Source organism: Nymphalis io, chromosome 30, assembly GCF_905147045.1.
Source record: "Nymphalis io chromosome 30, ilAglIoxx1.1, whole genome shotgun sequence".
Taxonomy (NCBI): domain Eukaryota; kingdom Metazoa; phylum Arthropoda; class Insecta; order Lepidoptera; family Nymphalidae; genus Nymphalis; species Nymphalis io.
This window is the reverse complement of record NC_065917.1, coordinates 2,075,630-2,097,636: the sequence shown is the minus strand read 5'-3', so window position 1 is coordinate 2,097,636 and position 22,007 is coordinate 2,075,630. Positions and strand designations below refer to the sequence as shown.

Below are 22,007 nucleotides of genomic sequence, written 5' to 3'. Positions count from 1 at the left end.
TTGAAATTTGAACAACAGATTATATATATATATATATATATATATATATATATATATATATATATATATATATATTGGTGGTAGGGCTTTGTGCAAGCTCGTCTGGGTAGGTACCACCCACACATCAGATATTCTACCGCAAAACAGCAGTACTTGGTATTGTTGTGTTCCGGTTTGAAGGGTGAGTGAGCCAGTGTAATTACAGGCACAAGGAACATGACATCTTAGTTCGCAAAGTTGGTGGCGAATTGGTGATGTTAGCGATGGTTAACATTTCTTACAATGCCAATGTCTATATTGGTGACCACTTACCATCAGGTGGCCCATATGCTCGTCCGCCTACCTATACTATAAAAAAAAATAGTTCCAACCACTATTACGATAGGACGTTTCGAAATTGAACGGCTTACATATAAGTACCGTTAGCATCGCTAGTAAAATTAATTTATTTGAAACATATATGTGATATTTTAATACAATTTTATAGATATATATGATATATCAATAGCTGGCTTTTGCTTATCTGTTTGATAGACACAAAAACAAACCAGAATTTTTTCATATTATAATAATATCCTGGGACATTATTCACACACGGCCATCTGATCCCAAACTAAGCAGAGCTCGTACTATGGAAACCAGACAACTGATATACTACATATACTACTTTTCTTTTGTAAATACATACTTTATATAGATAATTACACCCAGACTCAGGACAAACAGACATGTTCATGCACAGAAATGTCTGTCCTGGGTGGGAATCGAACCCACAACCTTCGGCGCGAAAGGCGTCAACCGGCCCGTCGCTCGGTGGTTGTGGGTGGGGTTGAACGAAACCCTACCCTACAATGAAGCCTGGTAGTATACCACAAGTCTTCTGAAGACGAGGTTTTGCCCAAGAGTGACGTAATTACTTGCTTTTCTTTTCTATAAATGGTGACATATTACCTTTTTTATTTTCCATTTTCGTTTACCGATTAAATATTTATTTCATTACACAATTTTATTCTAAAACTAATTTATTTACATTAAAAAAAATTAGGGCAGTTTATAATAAGACAGTCTTTTGGATGATGATTGTGAAAAAAAAACTTTGGCTTCGGTGGAATCGGAGGCGTAAATAGAAGATGGCTAATATGGCGGAGAGCGCCATATTATATTATAATGTCATGAAAAAGTAAACTTAAAAAAAACCTTTTATAATTATAATTTCGAGCCTCATAATAGCGTCTATTATTTATACATAAAATATTGTTATAAGCACTTTTTGAAAGAAAAAAATTTGAGTGCCACATTCTATAGGTCACTTTTTTAGTGCAACATTTTTGACGCAAACCGCACGCACCTTTCGAGAACATTAAATTTTAATTTCAAATTTAAGTGCAACGTTTGTCTGCAACGTTTCTGACGCAAACAAAGAATCTTCCGAGAAGAATAAATTTCAAGTATGATTGCAACGTTTTATGTGAAACGTCTGAGTACAACGTTTCTAACGCTAACAAAAACCTTCCAAAAAAAATACTTTTCCAATATGAGTGCAACGTGTAGCGTCTGGGTGCAACGTTTCTGATGCACCTTACAAGGTAATTAAATTTTAATTTAATGTGAGAGCAACGTTATCTGTGTAACGTCAGGATGCAACGTTTCTGACGCACCTTCTAAGAAATTTTTATTAGATTTTCAAATAAGAGTGCAACGTTTTATGCGTAACGTCTGCGTGCAACGTATCTAGCCCAAAACGATTTACAAGTCTTCCTTTTATTGATTTAACCTGCATTCCTACAGAGATTATTATCAAAATCCCCAAAACAATTGTTACAACAAATAATCAAAATGTATGTTTGTCTATTAAGACCTTAACTCCAAAACAACGAATTTAAAACAACAAAATATTACGAAACAGCTTTCAATTATTACTTTCTTTTAAAATTGTAAAGTTTTTCTTTAAATTCTAAATTCAAATCAATTACAAAAATCGAATCTCGAATCATTATACCAATTTTGATGGTGTTCCAACAATGTATAGCTTCAGTTAGCGGATGTTTCTTTCCTGCCGGTGAACGAAACGATCGATCTGATCCCCTTCACGGATGTCTGAAATGGGAAATGTTTATTAAAATCGGCTTAGCATTAAATAGACGCAATATCATTGGTCTTGAATAGTCTATGACATTATGAAAAACAAAATGGCGTTTTAAAAGTTGTTATAGGAACTTTGTAAGTAAAATTAAAGTGTATATAAGTAGTTAAGTTTGACGGGCCGGTTGGCGTGGTTGGTAGATACTTGCCTTTCACGCCGAAGGTTGTGGGTTCGATTCCCACCCAGGACAGACATTTGTGTGCATGAATGTTCATGCACACAAATGTGGCGTCTTCGGTTCTAGGATCTTAATTTCCTTAATAATATTATAAATGCGAAAGTTTGTTCATTAGGCTTCAGGTCTTAACTACAAGTAAACATCTAAGCGCTTGGTACAGTGAGATTTCGAGCGTCAGACGAGTAAGAGTAAGATTTCGAGCGTCATGACGTCAACGTAAGATTAGTTTTTGTGAGTGATTTATGTGTGCGTGAGATTGACACGCGCTCACATGTTTACACAGTGTGGTTGGTAGATACTTGCCTTTCACGCCGAAGGTTGTGGGCAGCACACAAATGTCTGTCCTAGACAGATCCACGTGATTGGTTGGTGTGTGAATAATGTCCCGGGATATTATTATTATTCCCTAACTCTCGTAATCCGATGGGACGGCAATCCGACACGACCGGGAATAATATCCTGGGACATTATCCACACACGGCCATCTGATCCCAAACTAAGCAGAGCTCGTACTATGGAAACCAGACAACTGATATACTACATACACTACTTTTCTTTTGTAAATACATACTTATATAGATAATTACACCCAGACTCAGGACAGACAGACATGTTCATGCACACAAATGTCTGTCCTGGGTGGGAATCGAACCCACAACCTTCGGCGTGAAAGGTAAGTATCTAAGTGTGTTTGCGCACACACTTGTGCGCTATATGTCTCTTTCTTGGGATTAGAAACCATTCCACTATTGGACTACATATTATATTGTAATTTCTGGCGCACCTTCTTCTTGGAGCCATTCAAGTAATCCTTGTACATCTCCGACCTGAGGTACCTGGAGTAGCTGTCAGACTTCATCAGGTGATAGACGTGGGCCTGGAATGATAAATGATTATCACACTGTTAGTGCCGCAATATTATTTTTCTTATACATATTCATATGTGTTTCATATATTTCACCAATAGATGGCGTTAGTAGTATTTTAAATCGCGCTATCGTCGAGCTTTTTTTAATAACATAACCTATAATTAACATTTAATAAACTTACCTGCGCTTGAATATATGTTTCATATATTTCACCAATAGATGGCGTTAGTAGTGTTTTAAATCGCGCTATCGTCGTACTTTTCTTAATAATATAATAACATTCAAAAACTTACCTGCGCTTGAATATATGTTCCATATATTTCACCAATAGATGGCGTTAGTAGTGTTTTAAATCGCGCTATCGTCGTGCTTTTCTTAATAATATAACCGATAATTAACATTTAAAAACTTACCTGGGCTTGATCGAAGCAGTATCTATCGGCTGTACCGGACTCCACCTTCGCCCTTGTCAGTTCCCTGGAAGAAAAAAAAAAAGTATTATATTTAAGTGAAATTCATATGATTATTTATTGAGACGAGCTTTGTTTGAAGGATTTTAATTGTTGAAAAACAATGTTACATCGTTAATGCGCCACCAACCTTGGGAACTAAGATGTTATGTCCCTTGTGCCTGTAATTACACTGGCTCACTCACCCTTCAAACCGGAACACAACAATACCAAGTACTGCTGTTTTGCGGTAGAATATCTAATATGGTGGTACCGTAGACGTGCTTGAACAAAACCCTACCACCAAGTGGTGGTGTAGGTCCGTATCACTTAATATTTGAAATCAACTTTCGAACAATTAAAATACTCAATCGTCACACTTGCTTATTAATTGTCATAAATCTACCACCGGTTCGGAAATAAACACCTCAGACCTGAGAGGAACCGGCGAAAGAAACTCATCGGGGTTTCTTTTATATTAATATAATAGAATAAATTATCTTTTTTTTATATAGAATAGGAAGGCGGACGAGCATATGGGCCACCTGATGGTATTTGGTCACCAACGCCCATAGACATTGGCATTGTAAGAAATGTTAACCATCGCTTACATCACCAATGCGCCACCAACCTTGGGAATATCTATACTTTTTTTTAATTTGAAATAACCTCGAGGCGTTCGTTTCAATCCCAAGGTGTGCAATCATTTAAAAATTCATTAGTTCTGTAATATCCTTTAGCACACAAGCGTTCATTAAAGATTCTTTTAAATTTCACAATTGAATATTTTTGAATGCTTTCTGGAATCCTGTTGTAAAAGCGTATACATTGTCCCATAAAAGACTTACTAACCTAATATTTAAAATAATAATAATAATAATGTCCTCCAGACCGAATTCGGCCACGGCGACCAATCTCAAGAGAGATTAGCCAACTGCGCAGGAAATATTATAGTGCACGAGTGTGTGCGCAAACACACTCTCTACTCCCTAACTCTCATAATCCGATGGGAAGGTAATCCGACACGACCGGAAAGAGTTCAGGCGCAGGACCGACGGCTTTACGTGCTTTCCGAGGCACGGGAGTGTACACACTTCCAACTTCCAGACTCCGGGCTGCTACTGAGAATTTTCTGACAGGAAAAACCCGATAACTTTTTATTGGTCCGACCTGGGAATTGAACCCAGGACCTCCGGGTCTTCGGCCTTATATCAAGCCACTAGACCAAAAAATGATAAAAGAGCACTATCTTGCTTCATGAAGAAATACTGCAATTAAATATTTTATTTATTATGTAAGTATCTATAGTATGTAAATGTATATATTTATAATGTGTATGTATATTATATTATTATATAATTATATAATTATGGAATATTTATTTATGTATCGTATATATACATATATATATTGTATCTATTTTTTTTTATGTATTAAATAATTTGTACACCCCTACCATCCTATCTCTCTCCTCTACCAAAGGTTGCCTGGAAGAGATCGCTGTTTTAGCGATAAGGCCGCCTATTGTACATTTTTCTTTTCTTTGTTTTTGTTTTACTCCTATTATTTTTGTCTATATTGGTGTGCAGTAAAGAGTATATAAATAAATAAATAAATAAATAGACCAACTAAATAATCTACATATTATTAATAGTTAGTGGTTAGAACTTTATACTTGTCCATGGTGTTACGAGTATGTATTTGAGTGTCTAACCTGCTAGCAGCATCTATGTTGACTGGTGACGGAGCATCAGACGCGAAGTACTCCTTCCATATCTCCTTGGCACGAGACGACACTCTCCGAATCGGCAACGCCTTCAACTCCTGAACCGCCAGCCAGAATCTGAAAACGGCACAAATGTTATTGAAGGGAGGGGAGGGGGGGGGGGGGGGCAGAAATAATGTACTTAATTTTTTGCTGTCACGCTTACGCTTATTTATTTAAACGAGAGAGAAGGAAGATATGGCGTAAATAGAAAGAGACATATATATTTTAAGAAGACATATATATTTTCACTACTATCACTTACAGTACCGCTTTATGCGCAATATATATATATATATATATATATTGTTATATTTTGGGACAGCCTGTATATATAAACTTACTTGAGATTCTCGCCACTGAACTCCTTGCTGAGGAACTTCGCGAAGTGCTCCCTCCCAGGCGGGTCTCGGAGAAGTTCCCGGAGACCGAAGGACCAGCGCCGGACGCGACGCAACGGCAACGGTTCCTTGCTGGAATATATAAACCCGTGGGTTTGAGGTCATATTCTGCGGGCAATGTTCAAACAAGTCAAAACTACTAATATCGTTTAGTTTTTGTTTCATCAAAATTAGTTCAGTCTATCGAAAATTATAACAACTTAAAACTTAGATATATATGTAATATTATAAATGCGAAACTGTGTTGCCATACTAAACTTGTTAACATATAACACAAACTATTTTAAATACATTTAAAATAAAATGTTTACAGTAAAAAAAATTTTTTTTTTTTTGTCAACAGTACTAGCTGTGCCTATGACGTCATTTTTTAACGGGTAACGACGGTTATGTCGCTGAGATACACTTACCACGGGGGACAGCTCGCACTTAATAATTACCTATAATATAGTATGTACTGTACACAAAAAAAATACAATAAATAAAGTGTGAACACGTAAGCTCGTGTACCGATCTCACGCACACATTAACGCACTCAGTAGTAGCAGTAATAGCCTATTAATGTCCCGCTGCTGGGCTAAGGCCTCCCCTCCCTTTTGAGGAGAAGGTTTGGAGCTTATTCCACCAGTGAAATTAGAAATTAGACACATGCAGGTTTCCTCACGATGTTTTCCTTCACCGTCAAGCACGAGATGAATTATAAACACAAATTAAGCACATGAAAATTCAGTGGTGCTTGCCCGGGTTACCCACGATCATCGGTCAAGATTCACGCGTTCTAACCACCGGGCCATCTCGGCTTTTTAACACACTCAAAACAACTGATCTCACGCTGACGTCACCACGCTCGTACTCTCAGTTACCGCGTATCGCGCGCTCAGATTTATACAGATAAAAAAAAAATTTAAGACAAAGAGCCTTATAACTATGATCACAGAAACACATTAGCAGGAAGCATCGGGCTAGTACTATTTTACATAACTTTGTTATCTATGGACAATAATATCCACAGATAATACATACACGTCATAGCTGTCACGCGCTTCACCTGGGTCTGTAATTTATAAATTTATTAGTTGATGGAAGGAAATTCACCATTGCTTCTCCTGGTCCCAAAGCTCCGTCGTATCACTTATCCAGGGGTTCGGCCATTCGGGGGGTGTTAGGAAGGCATCATATTCAGAATACTGCTCACAGTATGATATAAACCTGAAACATAAAAAAATTTATAACACCTACCGGTTTCAAATGTAGATTCTACCGAGAACCGGCACCAACGATTTCAATTTTTATTTTTTTTATATATTTGCCGGGAAGGTAAATGACTCTACTCCACCTGATGGTAAGTGGTAGTAGAGTCCAAATTTCTGTACTAGCCGCCCCCGCCTTGCCGGCCCGCAAGATGCCTCTTCACGCCTCGTTAGAAGGAACCCGGGTTGTAAGTGATGGGGAACACGTGAGCTGGTAAGGAATTCCATTTTTTGGAAGTGCGACTAAGAAAGCAGTTGCCAAATTTCTTTGTGCGCGATGGAATTTATGTCACAGTTAAGCGGTGGTATGAAGGAAGGGGTGAATTATAAACAGAAATTACGTACATAAAAATTCAGTGGTGCTTTCCCGGGTTCGAACCAACGTTCATCGGTTAAGATTCACGCGTTCTTACCACTGGGCCATCTCGACTTTTTTTTATTAAAAACTATTAAAAACAATCACATTTATTTATTCTGTATCAAAATCGATTCCTAACTCAATACCTTTATTATCTTTATATATTTTAATATTATTATTATTATATAAACACGATAATAATAATTATTAGCCCAGCAGTGGGTCTCGTTACTTACATTTCCGCGACTTTGCTCACTCGGACGTTTCTTCTCTCCATACGGGCTTTCAATACTGCCAGCTGTCTCTTCGCCGCCTCTATCTGTTGCTCTATGGTTTTCTCAACTTCTATTGCCTCTGGTTGGGTTTGGGACGTCTCCCCTAAAAAAATTAAAATTAAGTTCACTTTTAATTTACATATAAAATAGGCAGGCGGTCAAAATATTAATGGTTAATATTTCGGTGGTGACCACTTACCATCGGGTGGGCAATTTGCTCGACTACCAATTTATACTCTTAAAAAAAACTGTGAGGAATTTCAAGTCAATCGCACAGATAATTTAAGAGGTCTCGTGATGAGTGGTATTTCGCATAGTAATAATCTGTTTTTTTTTATTTTCTTTGTTGTTATATTTGTATGTATGTATATTTTTTATTATTTATTACGAATACGAGTTTCCGCTCAGCCTAAAGGTCGATTGTTAGAGAATTTAGACATTAAGTCCGCCTTTTGTCATACTTTTTTTTTTTAGAGAATAGGAAGGCGGACGAGCATATGGGCCACCTGATGGTAAGCAATCACCAACGCCCTTAGACATTGGCATTGTTAGAAATGTTAACCATCGCTTACGCATTGGTGAAACGCGCCACCAACCTTGGGAACTAAGATTTTATGTCCCTTGTGCCTGTAATTACACTGGCTCACTCACCCTTCAAACCGGAACACAACAGTACCAAGTACTGCTGTTTTGCGGTAGAATATCTGATGAGAGGGTGGTATCTACCCAGACGAGCTTGCACAAGGCCTTACCACAAGTAAACTAGACAATGTGATGACCAAAAAGTTTTTAAGTAAATAAATAATAATAATAATAAAACTCACCGTTCTCCCTGATAGGTATCTCATTATTCTTCTCAATATTCTTCTGTATCGCATCTTCACTTTCCTGTGCATTCGTTATTGTCACTATTGGATTGTTCTGAAAAAAAAAAAAACGGTTCGCTTAGTTAGAATCGTTTTAAAATCAGACTGACCTCCGTGACGTCACACGTTAGAAGGTCTCCCAACAAACGTTACTATAATACAACACACAATATATAATATAGGGTAAGTAAAATTAAATGCAATTTTAATTATGGATTTTAATTATATTATAATTTTGTAATCATTGAACAATAACATATTATGATAGCAATAAATAATGTATGATAATTAAATTGAAATTTGAAATTATGATAGTAAAAAAACAGAAAAAAAAACCGCAGTATTGTTGTGCTCAGGTTTGAAGCCAGTGAGCCAGTGTAATTACAGGTACAAGGGACATACTTAGTTCCCAAGGTTGGTGGCGCATTGTAATGTAAGCGATGATTAACATTGCTTACAATGCCATTGTCTATGGGCGTTGGTGACGACTTACCATCAGGTGGCCCATATGCTCGTCCGCCTTTCTATTCCATAAAAAAAAAATTACTTTGTTATCTGTGGACAATGTTATCCACATATAACATACACGTCATAGCTGTCACGCTATAAAACATATTATCAATTTATCAACAAACAACTCGTAATACCTTCAAATTATGCTGCAGTATCAATTCCTGGCACTGCCGTAGCCGTTTCGCCTTGATAGCATTGATCCTGGAGAGCTTCTTCGGGTCCATTTCTGTCGTGTTCACGCAGCCCGGCTGGAATGTAAAATAAAATGACATTATACAGTGAAACCGTAATATAACGAGCCTCTTACTAACGATTTCCTCGATTTACGTCATATATAAGTCGAGGTGGCCCAGTGGTAAGAATGCCTGAATCTTAACCGATGATCGTGGGTTCAACCCGGGCAAGCACCTCTGAATTTTCATGTGCTTAATTTCTGTTTATAATTCATCTCATGTTTTCGATGAAGGAAAACATCGTGAGGAAACCTACATGTGTCTAATTTCATCGAAATTCTGCCACATGTGTATTCCACCAACCCGCATTGGAACAGCGTGGTGGAATAAGCTCCAAACCTTATCCTCAAAAAGGGAGACGAGGCCTTATCCCAGCAGTGGAACATTTACATATAAACTACGTCATACATATTTAATTTGTTCCTTAACCGTCGCAGAGAAACGAAAATTCATTACTTATTTTACCGAGACGCCGAGTGCGCCCCGAACATCGGAAAACCCACTAAAAAACCAGCGGTACCCTTTTCGTCTCAACGAGGAGCGCCACGGGATCGCTTTCGCTTCCGTGACGCACGTGACTTTACCGGTGGTAGAGCTTTGTGCAAGACCGTCAGGGTAAGTACCACCCACTTATCAGATATTATACCGCAAAACAGCAGTACTTGGTATTGTTGTGATCCGGTTTGAAGGGTGAGTGAGCCAGTGTAATTACAGGCACAAGGGACATAACATCTTAGTTCCCAAGGTTGGTGGCGCTTTAGCGATGTAAGCGATGGTTAACATTTCTTACAATGCCAATGTCTATGGGCTTTGATAACCACTTACCATCAGGTGGCCCATATGCTCGTCCGCCTTCCTATATTATAAAAAAAGCATCGCTAACCGATTAGGTCGCACTGTAGCATAGTTGTCATCAGAGCCAGCATTACATGTCCAGTGGTCTTAGTACGATATTTATTATTTATTCGATAGCGTTGACTTTAATCACGTACGGAATTCCGATTATTGTCACTAGATGGCGCTGTTTTAATTCCATACATAAAATATGCAAAGTAACTTGGACTAGACACACAGGCGTCCCAAACGTGCTTCTTTTACACCAATTTACTAATTGACCCATTAAGAAAAATTTGCTACGTGACCCTTTTATAACAATTAACTAGGTGACGCTTATAGACTTTACTAGGTGACCTTTGTACAACAATTTACAAAAGTGACCCTTTTACACCAATTTACTTGATGACACTTATAGATCAATTCACTAGGTGACCCTTTTTCGTCAATTTACTAGATGACCCTTTTACACCAATTTACTTGATGACCCTTTCTATAAAAAATTACCAAGTACTTGATAGTATATTTACCATCGGACGATGTACATCCCAGAACGCTCTCTCCTGGCTATCTAGAACTTTCCTCTCCAACTTATCCCGTTTCTTGTCTACCTGTAACACAAAAGAAGATAATCTAGTATTTTCACAAATGTCTATATCGTAACAGCCTGTGAATGTCCCACTGCTGGGCTAAAGGCCTCCTCTCCTCTTTTTGAGGAGAAGGTCTGGAGCTTATTCCACCACGCTACTCCAATGCGGGTTGGTGGAATACACATGTAGCAGAATTTCAGTGAAATTAGACACATGCAGGTTTCCTCACGATGTTTTCCTTCACCGTCAAGCACGAGATGAATTATAATCACAAATTAAGCACATGAAAATTCATCGGTTAAGATTCACGCGTTCTTACCACTGGGCCATCTCGGCACAAATGTCTATACTCAACTTTTTTTCAAATCATTCATTTTAAGGAGTTTTTTTTTCTTCAATAAAATGCCACCCTCATAGCGCTTATTTTATACATTGCTTAATTACATCCATTCTTAATAAGACCATTCACTAATTTGTACAAAACTCGCACTGGTTCTGATGTAAGGTTAGCGAGGACACTGTCACACGCTACGCTAACCTTGCTCTGCGCTTCCGCCTGCATGAATATGAACTCCCACTTCCTGCTGAACATCTTCTGCAACCTCGCGAGCGACTCCGCCTCGTAATCAGCCAGCTCCAGGCGGGCTTTGTTCTGCATCGTCCGCTTGCAGAGGTACACCGCTAGAAAAAAAATTATTACAATCGTATATTATGATTGAAAAATAAATATCATTTGTCCTTCTATTTGATTTCAATGTTTATTAAATAGAACAATATTACGGCGATTTAAAAACGCGTCGCGAATGCCCGACATGTTAACATTATGACGTCACAAAGTTGAAAATAAATATTTTTGTTATGACATAACTTTTTTTTAATATAAAATAACATATCGTCGCTTTCATGAAAGTGAACCAACGACCGTTGTATGATAATAAACAATTAAATAAATGAGATGGTAGATTCAAATCGACTACCACTTACCATAGTCCGTATTCTCCGGCTCCCACTGATTCGACGGCCAAAAGTACGGTGTCTGAAATCTAAAAGACATTAAATATTAAAACAACGAAATTTGACATTCTTGGTGGTACCACCCAGTCATCACAAATACTACCACCGTACAGCGATACTTAAGTATTGGGAGTATTGTTGTCCAATTGGAATGGTGAGTGAGCCAGTGTAACTGTAGGCACATAACATAACATTTAACTTCCCAAGGTTGGTGGCGCATTGGTGATGTAAGCGATGGTTAACATTGCTTACAATGCCAATGTCTATGGGCGTTGGTGACCACTACCATCAGGTGGCCCATTTGCTCGTCCGCCTACCTTATTAAAAAAAATGTTAGTGGCGCATTGGTGATGTAAGGGATGGTTAACATTTCTTACAATGCCAATAGTCTAAGCGGTGACCACTTGCCAGCGAGTATAACCTTTTAGTATGTGTGAGTGATACTTTACAACAGAATATTAAACTAATTCCACACAAGTTAAGAACGCTAACTGTTGTTCTATTGACTGCCTGCGCTCTTTCCATGGGGACTGGCTACCCCCACCATAATATATACATATAAAATCCTTTGTCCTGACTGACTATCAACACACAGCCCAAACTAGTGAGTCTAGAAAGTAAAAACTGGGAACATTTATGAAGTAAGCATACGCTAACAATTTTTTGGGAAACTTCAACTTTAAGGGGGTAAGTGTAACCCCTCCCGGGTTATATTTGTATGAGCTTTACACTTAAGAAATAGGGACTTTATATATTAATAAATTTGAAGAAAAAACTTATAATAAATTCGCTAAATTACTCCAATATTATTGTAAGCTAGTTTAAAGTCGGGGTTTTGCCTTCTTGTGGTATATTTTAGGTACCATATCTTTCAACGTATCCCTGACGAAATATCATGATGGTCAGTTGTGTAGTTAAGAGATGAAAGCGTAATTCGCTTTTATAATATTTACAGTAAGTAACAGCCTGTGAATGTCCCACTGCTGGGCTAAGGCCTCCTCTCCCTTTTTGAGGAGAAGGTATGGAACTTATTCCAGCACGCTGCTCCAATGCGGGTTGGTGGAATACACATGTGGCAGAATTAGACACATGCAGGTTTCCTCACGATGTTTTCGTTCACCGTCAAGCACGAGATGAATTATAAAAACAAATTAAGCACATGAAAATTCAGTGGTGCTTGCCCGGGCTTGGAACCGCGATCATCGGTTAAGGTTCAAGCGTTCTTACCACTGGGCCATCTCGGCTCTGCTTCTCGCTTACAATATTCATGTTAAGCGATTATACGTGACGCTGTCAAGGCATTTGGGCCAACAGCAACAAGTCAACTAGAAAACAAAAAAAAAAAGATTATACGTGTCGACTAACCGATAGTAAGTATTGTCGTTGCGGACGGTGAGGCAGTGATCGTCGATCGGGAACAGGTATCCGTGGGCAGCCAGCAGGTGTGCCAGGTGGAGGGACTCCCAGCTTTCCTCGAGGTTGAGGTATCGGCTCAGCCAGGACACCAGGTCGGAGCCGGTGAACACCTAGAACGAGGATATTAACACTTAAGAAAGTTGTACTTTGACCTGGATGGAGGTGAAATTCACTATCGATTTTTTCCTCGTTAAAAAAAAAGCTGCAGCCTGTTAATGTCATAGCTGTTACGCCTCGACTCTCTCAACTTAGTGGAGATTTTGGAGCTCCCCACTGTAAATGGCTTGGCCTGATTTAGTACCACCCAGAAGGGCCAAGTGGCGGTGAGTGAGCCAGTTTAACTGCAGGCACAAGGGACATAACACATAATATCCAAGGTTGGTGGCGCATTGACGATGTACAGAACGGTTAATATTTCTTCCAGCACCAATGTCTATGGGCTATGGCGACTAACTACTATCATACGTCACGTTTGCCAGAATTTTAATCGCATCAACTGGCAGTTCCTATTGGCAAAGTTGGCGCCAACATCATGACCAATCAGTCAGTCTGCCTTCCTAAAATACAACACAGTACTCACCGATGGTATCTTCGTCATGAAACTCTTGACCGTTCGAACAGGGACGCCGGTCGTCTCATCTTGCATCTTCTCTATGATAGCCTCCATCTTGAAAACAAATACAACCGAAGGATTAAAAATAAACAAACCTCAGATTTACGTATATCACGCGATTCGATAATTTAGGCGAGTGACAATATTCGTCTGGTGAGCTTTTTTAAAAAAAAATTATAAAAGTCTCCATCCAAATCATCTTTAGTAAAAAAATAACCTAATTGAATTCTTTTTTTTTTTGTAATTTTCATTATTACTCTATTGTTTTTTTTTATTTATTTATCTATAATGTACAGTCATTATTATAATATATAAAATTAAAATTAAAAAAACAAAATACACATTAAAAATTATAGCAAAAACACGCCGTCTAAAATATTGTCCTGTGGGGCTATGCGAACTTGGCACCCGACTTTTGAAAATCGTTTTTTTTTTCTTTTTGATTCTTATAGATATTCGTATGTAGTTTATTGTAATAAATTTTTAGTAAAAAAATTGGAGGACATCTAAAAAAATTCATCCCCCGGTTTTGCCGACACTCAAAATGAATAGTTGATTCTTGAAGTGAATCGTTTGTAGTTGATTGTAGTGAAAAAAAGCGTTTGTAGTTGAAGCAAAAAAAAAACAGTAAAAAAAAAATTTTTTTTATACTTTTTTACAAGTTTTTTTTCTTTCTGAAAACAAAGACGAACGATAATGAGATACACCAAGTTACTATAAACGAAATGACCGTTACTACCAACGAATAGAAAGTACTACAAACGAAATGAAGATACTACAAACGAAAAGAGGTTACTACAAACGAAATTAAAGCTATTAAAAACGAAAAGAGGTTACTATAAACGAAATGACCGCTACTACAAACTAAAAGAGGTTACTACAAACGAAATTAACGCTTCTACAAACGAATAGAAGGTACTACAAACGAAATGAAGATACTACAAACTAAAAGAGGTTACTACAAACGAAATTAATGCTTCTACAAACGAATAGAAGGTACTACAAACGAAATGAAGATACTACAAACTAAAAGAGGTTACTACAAACGAAATTAACGCTTCTACAAACGAATAGAAGGTACTACAAACGAAATGAAGATACTACAAACTAAAAGAGGTTACTACAAACGAAATTAACGCTTCTACAAACGAATAGAAGGTACTACAAATGAAATTGACGCTATTATAAACGAAAAGAGGTTACTACAAACGAAATTGAAGCTACTACAAACGAAATAAACAAAAAAATGTCCACAAACGGAATTATCGCTACTATAAAATAAAGGGACCTGCTAAGTGTTCGGTAATATATTACAATAATAAAATAATTCAAGAATCAAATAAGTAACGAGCATAAGTTATCTTGGCGTTATACTTGATAGTTTATTAAACTTTAAGCTACGGTTTGACCATTTATTAAAAAAGCGTCAAAACAGTCTGGTTTCATTATACATAAACGTATACACACAGATACTCCATTTTTCCACTTGGTGTATCTCATTATCGTTCGTCTTTGTTTACAGAAAGAAAAAAAACTTGTTTAAAAGTTTTAAAAAAAATTTTTTTTTACTGTTTTTTTTTTGCTTCAACTCCAAACGCTTTTTTTCACTACAATCAACTACAAACGATTCACTTCAAGAATCAACTATTCATTTTGAGTGTCGGCAAAACCGGGGGATGAGTTTTTTTCGATGTCCTCCAATTTTTTTTAGAGCTACTACAAACGAAAAAAAATTACTACAATCAACTACATACGAATATCTATAAGAATCAAAAAGAAAAAAAAAGATTATCGAAAGTCGGATGCCAAGTTCACATAGCCGTCCTATGGCATTGAATTCTTACATATCTCTAGATTTTTCGTGATTTACAGTATGGACTGGTGACATCTTATTTATTTGAAAACGCACATCTACGGTACATATATTAAACACTATAAATTTAGTAGCATATTTCGGTATCATATAATAATAATAACGTCCTCCAGACCGATTTCAGCAACGGTGGCCAATCTCAAGAGAGATTAGCCAACTACGCAGGAGATATTATAGTGCACAAGTGTGTGCGCAAACACAGGTGCATTTTCTATTCCCTAACTCTCATAATTCGATGGGACGGCAATCTGACACGACCGGAAAGAGTTCAGGCGCAGGACCGACAGCTTTACGTGCTTTCCGAGGCGCGGGAGTGAACACACTTCCAACTTCCAGACTCCGGGCTGCTACTGAGAATTTTCTGACAGAAAAACCCGATAACTTTTTATTGGTCCGACCTGCGAATTGAAACCAGGACCTCCGGGTCTGCGGCCTTACATCAAGCCACTAGACCAACGAATCAGTTTTCGGTAACAAATATCAAATATATGTACCAATTACAGATATACACAACACAACACTGACAGGGTAACCCATGCGTGCTAATACTGACTAATTATATTTTCTGATAGGTACAATGTTGGTTCAAATCCAGAGTAAACGGGTTACTTCTAGGCAAGCGTGCTACATCCTAGACATTCCATAGATATAGGGCACACCATCATACCATGTCGTGATATGGTGGTACGAGCGTTCTCACAAGAGTGCTACCATCAGGAATAAGACTAATATAGAGTTGGTACCTTTTTATAGACGAGGTAGTTGGGCGATTCCTCTGGTGATGGTATTGTTGACATCAGCGCCTGGACGCTCGGCGGCAGGTTGGCTATCATCGTATCTTTATCTTTCTTATCTTTCTCTTTGTCATCTTTGGTGCTCTTCGTGGTGTCCCTGAGGAAGTGAAAGGTACAGTACAGTAACAGCCTGTTAATGTCCCACTGCTGGGCTAAGGCCTCCCCTCCCTTTTGAGGAGAAGGTTTGGAGCTTATTCCACCACACTGCTTCAATGCGAGTTGGTAGAATACACATGTGGCAGAATTTCAATGAAATCAGACACGTACAGGTTTCCTCACGAAGTTTTCCTTCACCGTCAAGCACGAGATGAATTATAAACACAAATTAAGCACATGAAAATTCAGTGGTGCTTGCCCGGGTTTGAACCCACGATCATCGGTTAAGATTCTCGCGTTCTAACCACTAGGCCATCTCGGCTTTCCGGTGGAAGGTAGATATTATAAATTCGAAAGTCTGTCTGTTACGCAAGGCGAAGACACTGAATCGATTTTGATAAAATTTGCTATGAAATAAAACCCCAAGAACTCACACAGGCTACTTTTTTTACTAACACCCCACTCCTCCCCCTAACACGCGCGCGAACAGTAGTATCATAATTTATTTTTATAGAAAACGTAGGCGGACAAGCAAATACGCCATCTGATCAGAAATGGCCACAACCGCCCAAACTAAGCAGAGCTCGTACTATGGAAACATACACACAAATGTCTGTCCTGGGCGGGAAGTTTACCCCTGTGGGCGCGAAAGGCAAGTATCTACCTATCACGCCAACTGGTTCGTATGTAAACTTTCCTTATGAATCACTCTGTTCATTGGTGAAAACAGCATCAAAATCCATTTGGTAGTTATTTAGATTATCGCGTGCACACAGCAGACAGGGCTTTGTTTTATAATGTGCAGTGATTATTTTGCCCATAAAAAAAAATCAACCTTCAATATTAAATCAAAAAAAATATTTAAAAATAACAATATCCTAGAATTTATATTGTAGTAACGCTGCTACTAACCCGTATTATGTTGGTGGAATACACACGTGGCAGAATTTGAGTGAAATTAGACACATGCAGGTTTCCTCACAATGTTTCCCTTCACCGTCAAGCATGAGATGAATTATAAACAAAAATTAAGCACATGAATATTCAGTGGTGCTTGCCTGGGTTTGAACCCATGATCACTGGTTAAGATTTACACAATCCAACCACTACACCGTCGCGGCTATAATATAATAATATTTTTGTTAACTTAAAACCATTTACTTCTAGTAATTTTATAATTGAGTCTCTGTTACTTGAATGAATAAATTATTATTATTATTATAATATTATTGTTAATAAGCTGAATAAATATAAATGAAATAAAAATTGTATATATTATTGTATATATAAATAATACTGTTGTAAACATTTTGTGATACAACTGTTTGTATTACTGCCTTATTGAAAATATCCCCAAGTGAGCCTGGACTTTGCTTTACAAATAAATTATTCTATTTTAAGTTCGCTCCACTTATTTATTTAACATTATTAAAATTTAAGTGATATTAAAAGCAATTTCCTATCCTATTCTAACATATAAGACTTCAGAACCTATTATTTTGTTTGGAAATGCTTCAAACATATATAGTATTAGTGGGTTAGCTTCCTGCTGCGATACAACAATGGAATTACAATTACCAGATAGATATTACAATTGTATAATTATTAATATATTCATTCTATACAAGATTACGAAGATAATTCAGTTCCATGCTGCTTCTTCTTGAAAGTTTTGTTTTAATTATAAGCCAACCTGTTAGGTCACTAACGCCCATATAAGTTTGCACTGCACTACATTAACTATGGAAACTAAGATGTTATTACCCTTGTGCTTGTAATTATGCTGGCTCACTTAACATTCAAACACAACAATACACTTACAGCAAGTATTGCTTCTAAGTGGTAGAATAAATAATAATAAGAAATATTTGCACAAAGCCCTAACACCGAGTAAAAAAAATTAATTGGTAGTATGGCATGTTACACACTAGTGTCAACCAGAGTAGTATAGTGAGTTACCTGGAGGGGCCTTGCTGGCAGGCTTTCTGCGCCTTTTCAGATGAATTCATTGTAACCATTTTAATTCAATTTCCGTACTTCCGAGATGAACTTAAAGAGCCATGTCATGTGTACGTTTAATATCACTAAACCCACTAACACACATTGATTGGAATAAGAGTTCCACGAACCGTTAAACAATACACACGTAACAGGAAACAATTTTTTATAAATATTTATACACAAACATTTTAATTTTTTTCTTAAATTAATCAATTCATTTTAACGTCAAGGTGTTAATTTATAAGGTATCACATTAAATTATCTTATGCTACACAGTCATTGGGTGAAAAATAAAAACATTCACGTAAAGTTTTATATCAAAAATAGCTTAACACAAATTTAAAAGAAAACTAAATTTGTAATGAAATTTTGATTCACTTGACTAGGAATTATTAAGGACCTTTTATCTTTGGTTTTAGAGAGTATATTAATCGAAAAGTCTCGTACAATTTAATATTCTACTTCAATTACATTTTACTACTACGTTTAATTCATGAAAACTTAACATACACCCCAAGTAATTCAAACATTTTCAGAAATACGTCGAAATGTCAAAGTACGACAGCCATTAATCAGTTGTATTTTTTATGTGTGCACTTATTAAAAAGAGATGGCACTAATTGTTTGCGAGCGTTAGAGAAAGATGGGTAGTTAAGTCATTGTTAATGCGACTAAATGAGATAGTAGCCTACATTCATGTATTTTAGCTTAACAAGTGGTCACCTTAATTCTACCAATATGCACTAGAAGTTCGATAGCGCATGTGTTTACGAGTTTATTGAGCGCCTTTGCCGCTATTTTTAGATTGAGGAAATATTCAATTAAATGTTTTGAAATGATATTTTATTATTATGTATGCTACCTTATAAATAATAAGTCCCAATAGTATAATATTATTAAAATCCTTTCTCAGTTATCACGACAGACACAATACGTAGTGTATAAATTAATTAATAGATGGCACCACTTGAATTTAAATTAGAAATGAATTGATAAAGATTGATAATAAATTACGTTCACCTTTAGCCTTGACATTCTCGAAAGGTATTATAATACTGTGTAATATTATTACCTATTTAAAGAAAAGGAAGTACAAATTGAGATCGTCAAGTAAAAAAAAATATAGCTTATCGATTCATTTGAATTTAAATATAGAATTAATTATTATTGATAATTTTTTTAATCTATTTTGTGTATCAAAAATCACTTCATTCTGACAATTATTTATTTTATCTTGATATTATTTCCAACAACGCGATTATGTTTTAAAATAAATATTGTTAGTACGAAGTAGAATTTATATAGGTAATGTGAGATTTTACCAAAATAAGACCAAAATAGACAAAGGTAGTTGTTCAAACGGCCAATATTTTTATATTTTCATATCGACAAAAACATGAATCTAAATATATCTTGAAATAACGTTAAATACCTCTGGTAAAGTTGGTATTTAATCTAGCTTCAAAATTTGAATTTACAGTATTTTTAGGACTACGTGCTTAGCCCCGCTGGATCCATTCCTTCCATTTCACTAGAATCTATTTGAAAGATCCCTCAACTATACGACGGAACTTCAAATAATTTTGTTTTTATTAAGTAATTCATCTTTCCGGTTTTTTTTTTCGATGAAAAACTGCATGTGTCGTTTAATATTCTGCCATTAAGCCGCTGTGCATATGCACTCATCGCATCTACGTCTTCGTCTTAAAATAAGGAGAGCCATTTGCAAAGCAATGGAAAATTTCCGAACATTTACTTCCAAAACTATGTTAATTTAAGTAACATCATATTTTAACTACTATGTAATATTTTCATCATTAGTTATTTTATTTGTTGGCAATGGATAAGCTTTTAAAACAGAAAGCGTTATAAATGGCTCTATTGGTAAATTAAAAAAAAAAATTAACGCTTGTGTGCAAACAGTTATTATACAATTAGTGATTATGGATGATAGCACACTTTGGGAATAAACCGATCGCCTGCTGGCTATTTCGTTGTTATTAAAAAAATTAAAAAAAATATCCACAAAATTGGTTAAAAACAAATGAGATTTTTTTCGCCGGTATTCTCAGGTCATGTTTAATTTCGAAACGGTGGTGATTTTTAATTTGACAATAAATAAGTATAATGCTTCTATATTGATAAAAGATTTTTTTTTATGTTCGATTTGGTTAAATTGAAATAGCTATAATTATAATACTTATTTAATAATTATTGCTATTTGGCGGTAGATGAGTTTACACAAAGCCCACAATGAAAAATTGTATGCTGAATATTAAGGCAACAATTAATGAGCCAACAGCAAATGGGCTACCTGATGGTAAGTGGTCACCAACGCACATAGACATTGGCATTGCTAGAAATGTTAACCATCGCTTACATTGCCAATGCGACACCAACCTTCGGAAATAAGATGTTATGACACAGCAATACAAAGTATTGCTGTTTTGCGGTAGAACATCTGATGAGTGGGTGGTGCCTACCCAGACGAGCTTGCACAAAGCCCACCACCACCAGTAAAATCAATATATATAACTCACGTTAATGCAGATTTTAACAGTCTTCCATATTACGTTATAATTTTTTTATTAATTACTCGTGTCATTAAAATCAAATGCAATTTTTAAAACAAAGTGATTGTCGAACCGAAGTCGATTCCGCATGGTTAAAGGTCATTTACTTTCAAAACACGAGGCCGCCTGGAACCTTTTCCCTGTCAATGCACTCGCCACAGATTATAAAATTATTATACTACCAACTAGACCATAGTTGGTCTAGAAGAACGGAAGAGATCAAATGCAGGAGCAACGGCTTTACGTGCTTCCCAATGTACGGGAGTGTATACACTTTATTCCGGGCTTCTACTGAGATTCTTCAAAGAATAATAACTTTTTAACGGCCCGATCTGGTACTTAAACCTAGAACCTTGGGATCTGCCTTATATCTAGCCACTATGCCAACGCGGCAGTCATACCGAACCCTACATTCCGCGAGGCCCAAAACGCACTTATGGTAACTAATGGTGGTATGGGATTATCTAGTGCCTCATACTTTCTTACCCTATCGTTACCTTCATGGACTGAAAATACCTCTTCCCAATCCGTGTTGAAGACGGCCGGGATTGTAGTGATTTTCCCCCTTGCTATCTTTCGAAAACTGTACAGGGTCGAAGCTTTTTGAACTCAGTTAGCAAACAAAGCTATGCCTTATTGGCATTTGGCATGTCTACATTTAAAGTCTTTGCAACAGCATTATTATGCTGGAATGTTATTTATCTACAGCTAACTGTTTACATATTGTATCACCTAGTCCTTGACGAGACAAAACAACATTTATATACACAATAGGCATTTTACGCGGCTTCACTCGCATCATAATTTAACATTTTAGCAATTCCATATACCAATTTCAATAGCTCTCTATTCAAAATTGAAGGATTTTTATGCCAACTTTCAACCCCGTTGTCACTATCTTAG

The 22,007-nt window shown here is 36.7% G+C and overlaps 1 protein-coding gene across 1 annotated transcript; it reads right to left on the bottom strand.

The window, feature by feature from the left end:
* Window positions 1–661: 661 nt before the first annotated feature.
* Window positions 662–18,730, bottom strand: LOC126779954 (regulator of G-protein signaling 7). The gene is made up of 16 exons (XM_050504171.1): window positions 18,490–18,730; window positions 16,384–16,531; window positions 13,735–13,821; window positions 13,104–13,264; window positions 11,709–11,767; window positions 11,263–11,405; window positions 10,665–10,745; window positions 9,202–9,315; window positions 8,513–8,609; window positions 7,650–7,791; window positions 6,901–7,014; window positions 5,749–5,877; window positions 5,354–5,482; window positions 3,604–3,667; window positions 3,106–3,198; window positions 662–2,097 (listed from the first exon to the last, which is right to left on the bottom strand). Exons 1-16 carry the CDS (start codon window positions 18,546–18,548, stop codon window positions 2,032–2,034), a joined length of 1,686 nt encoding a protein of 561 aa, XP_050360128.1. The 5' UTR covers window positions 18,549–18,730; the 3' UTR covers window positions 662–2,031.
* Window positions 18,731–22,007: the final 3,277 nt, after the last annotated feature.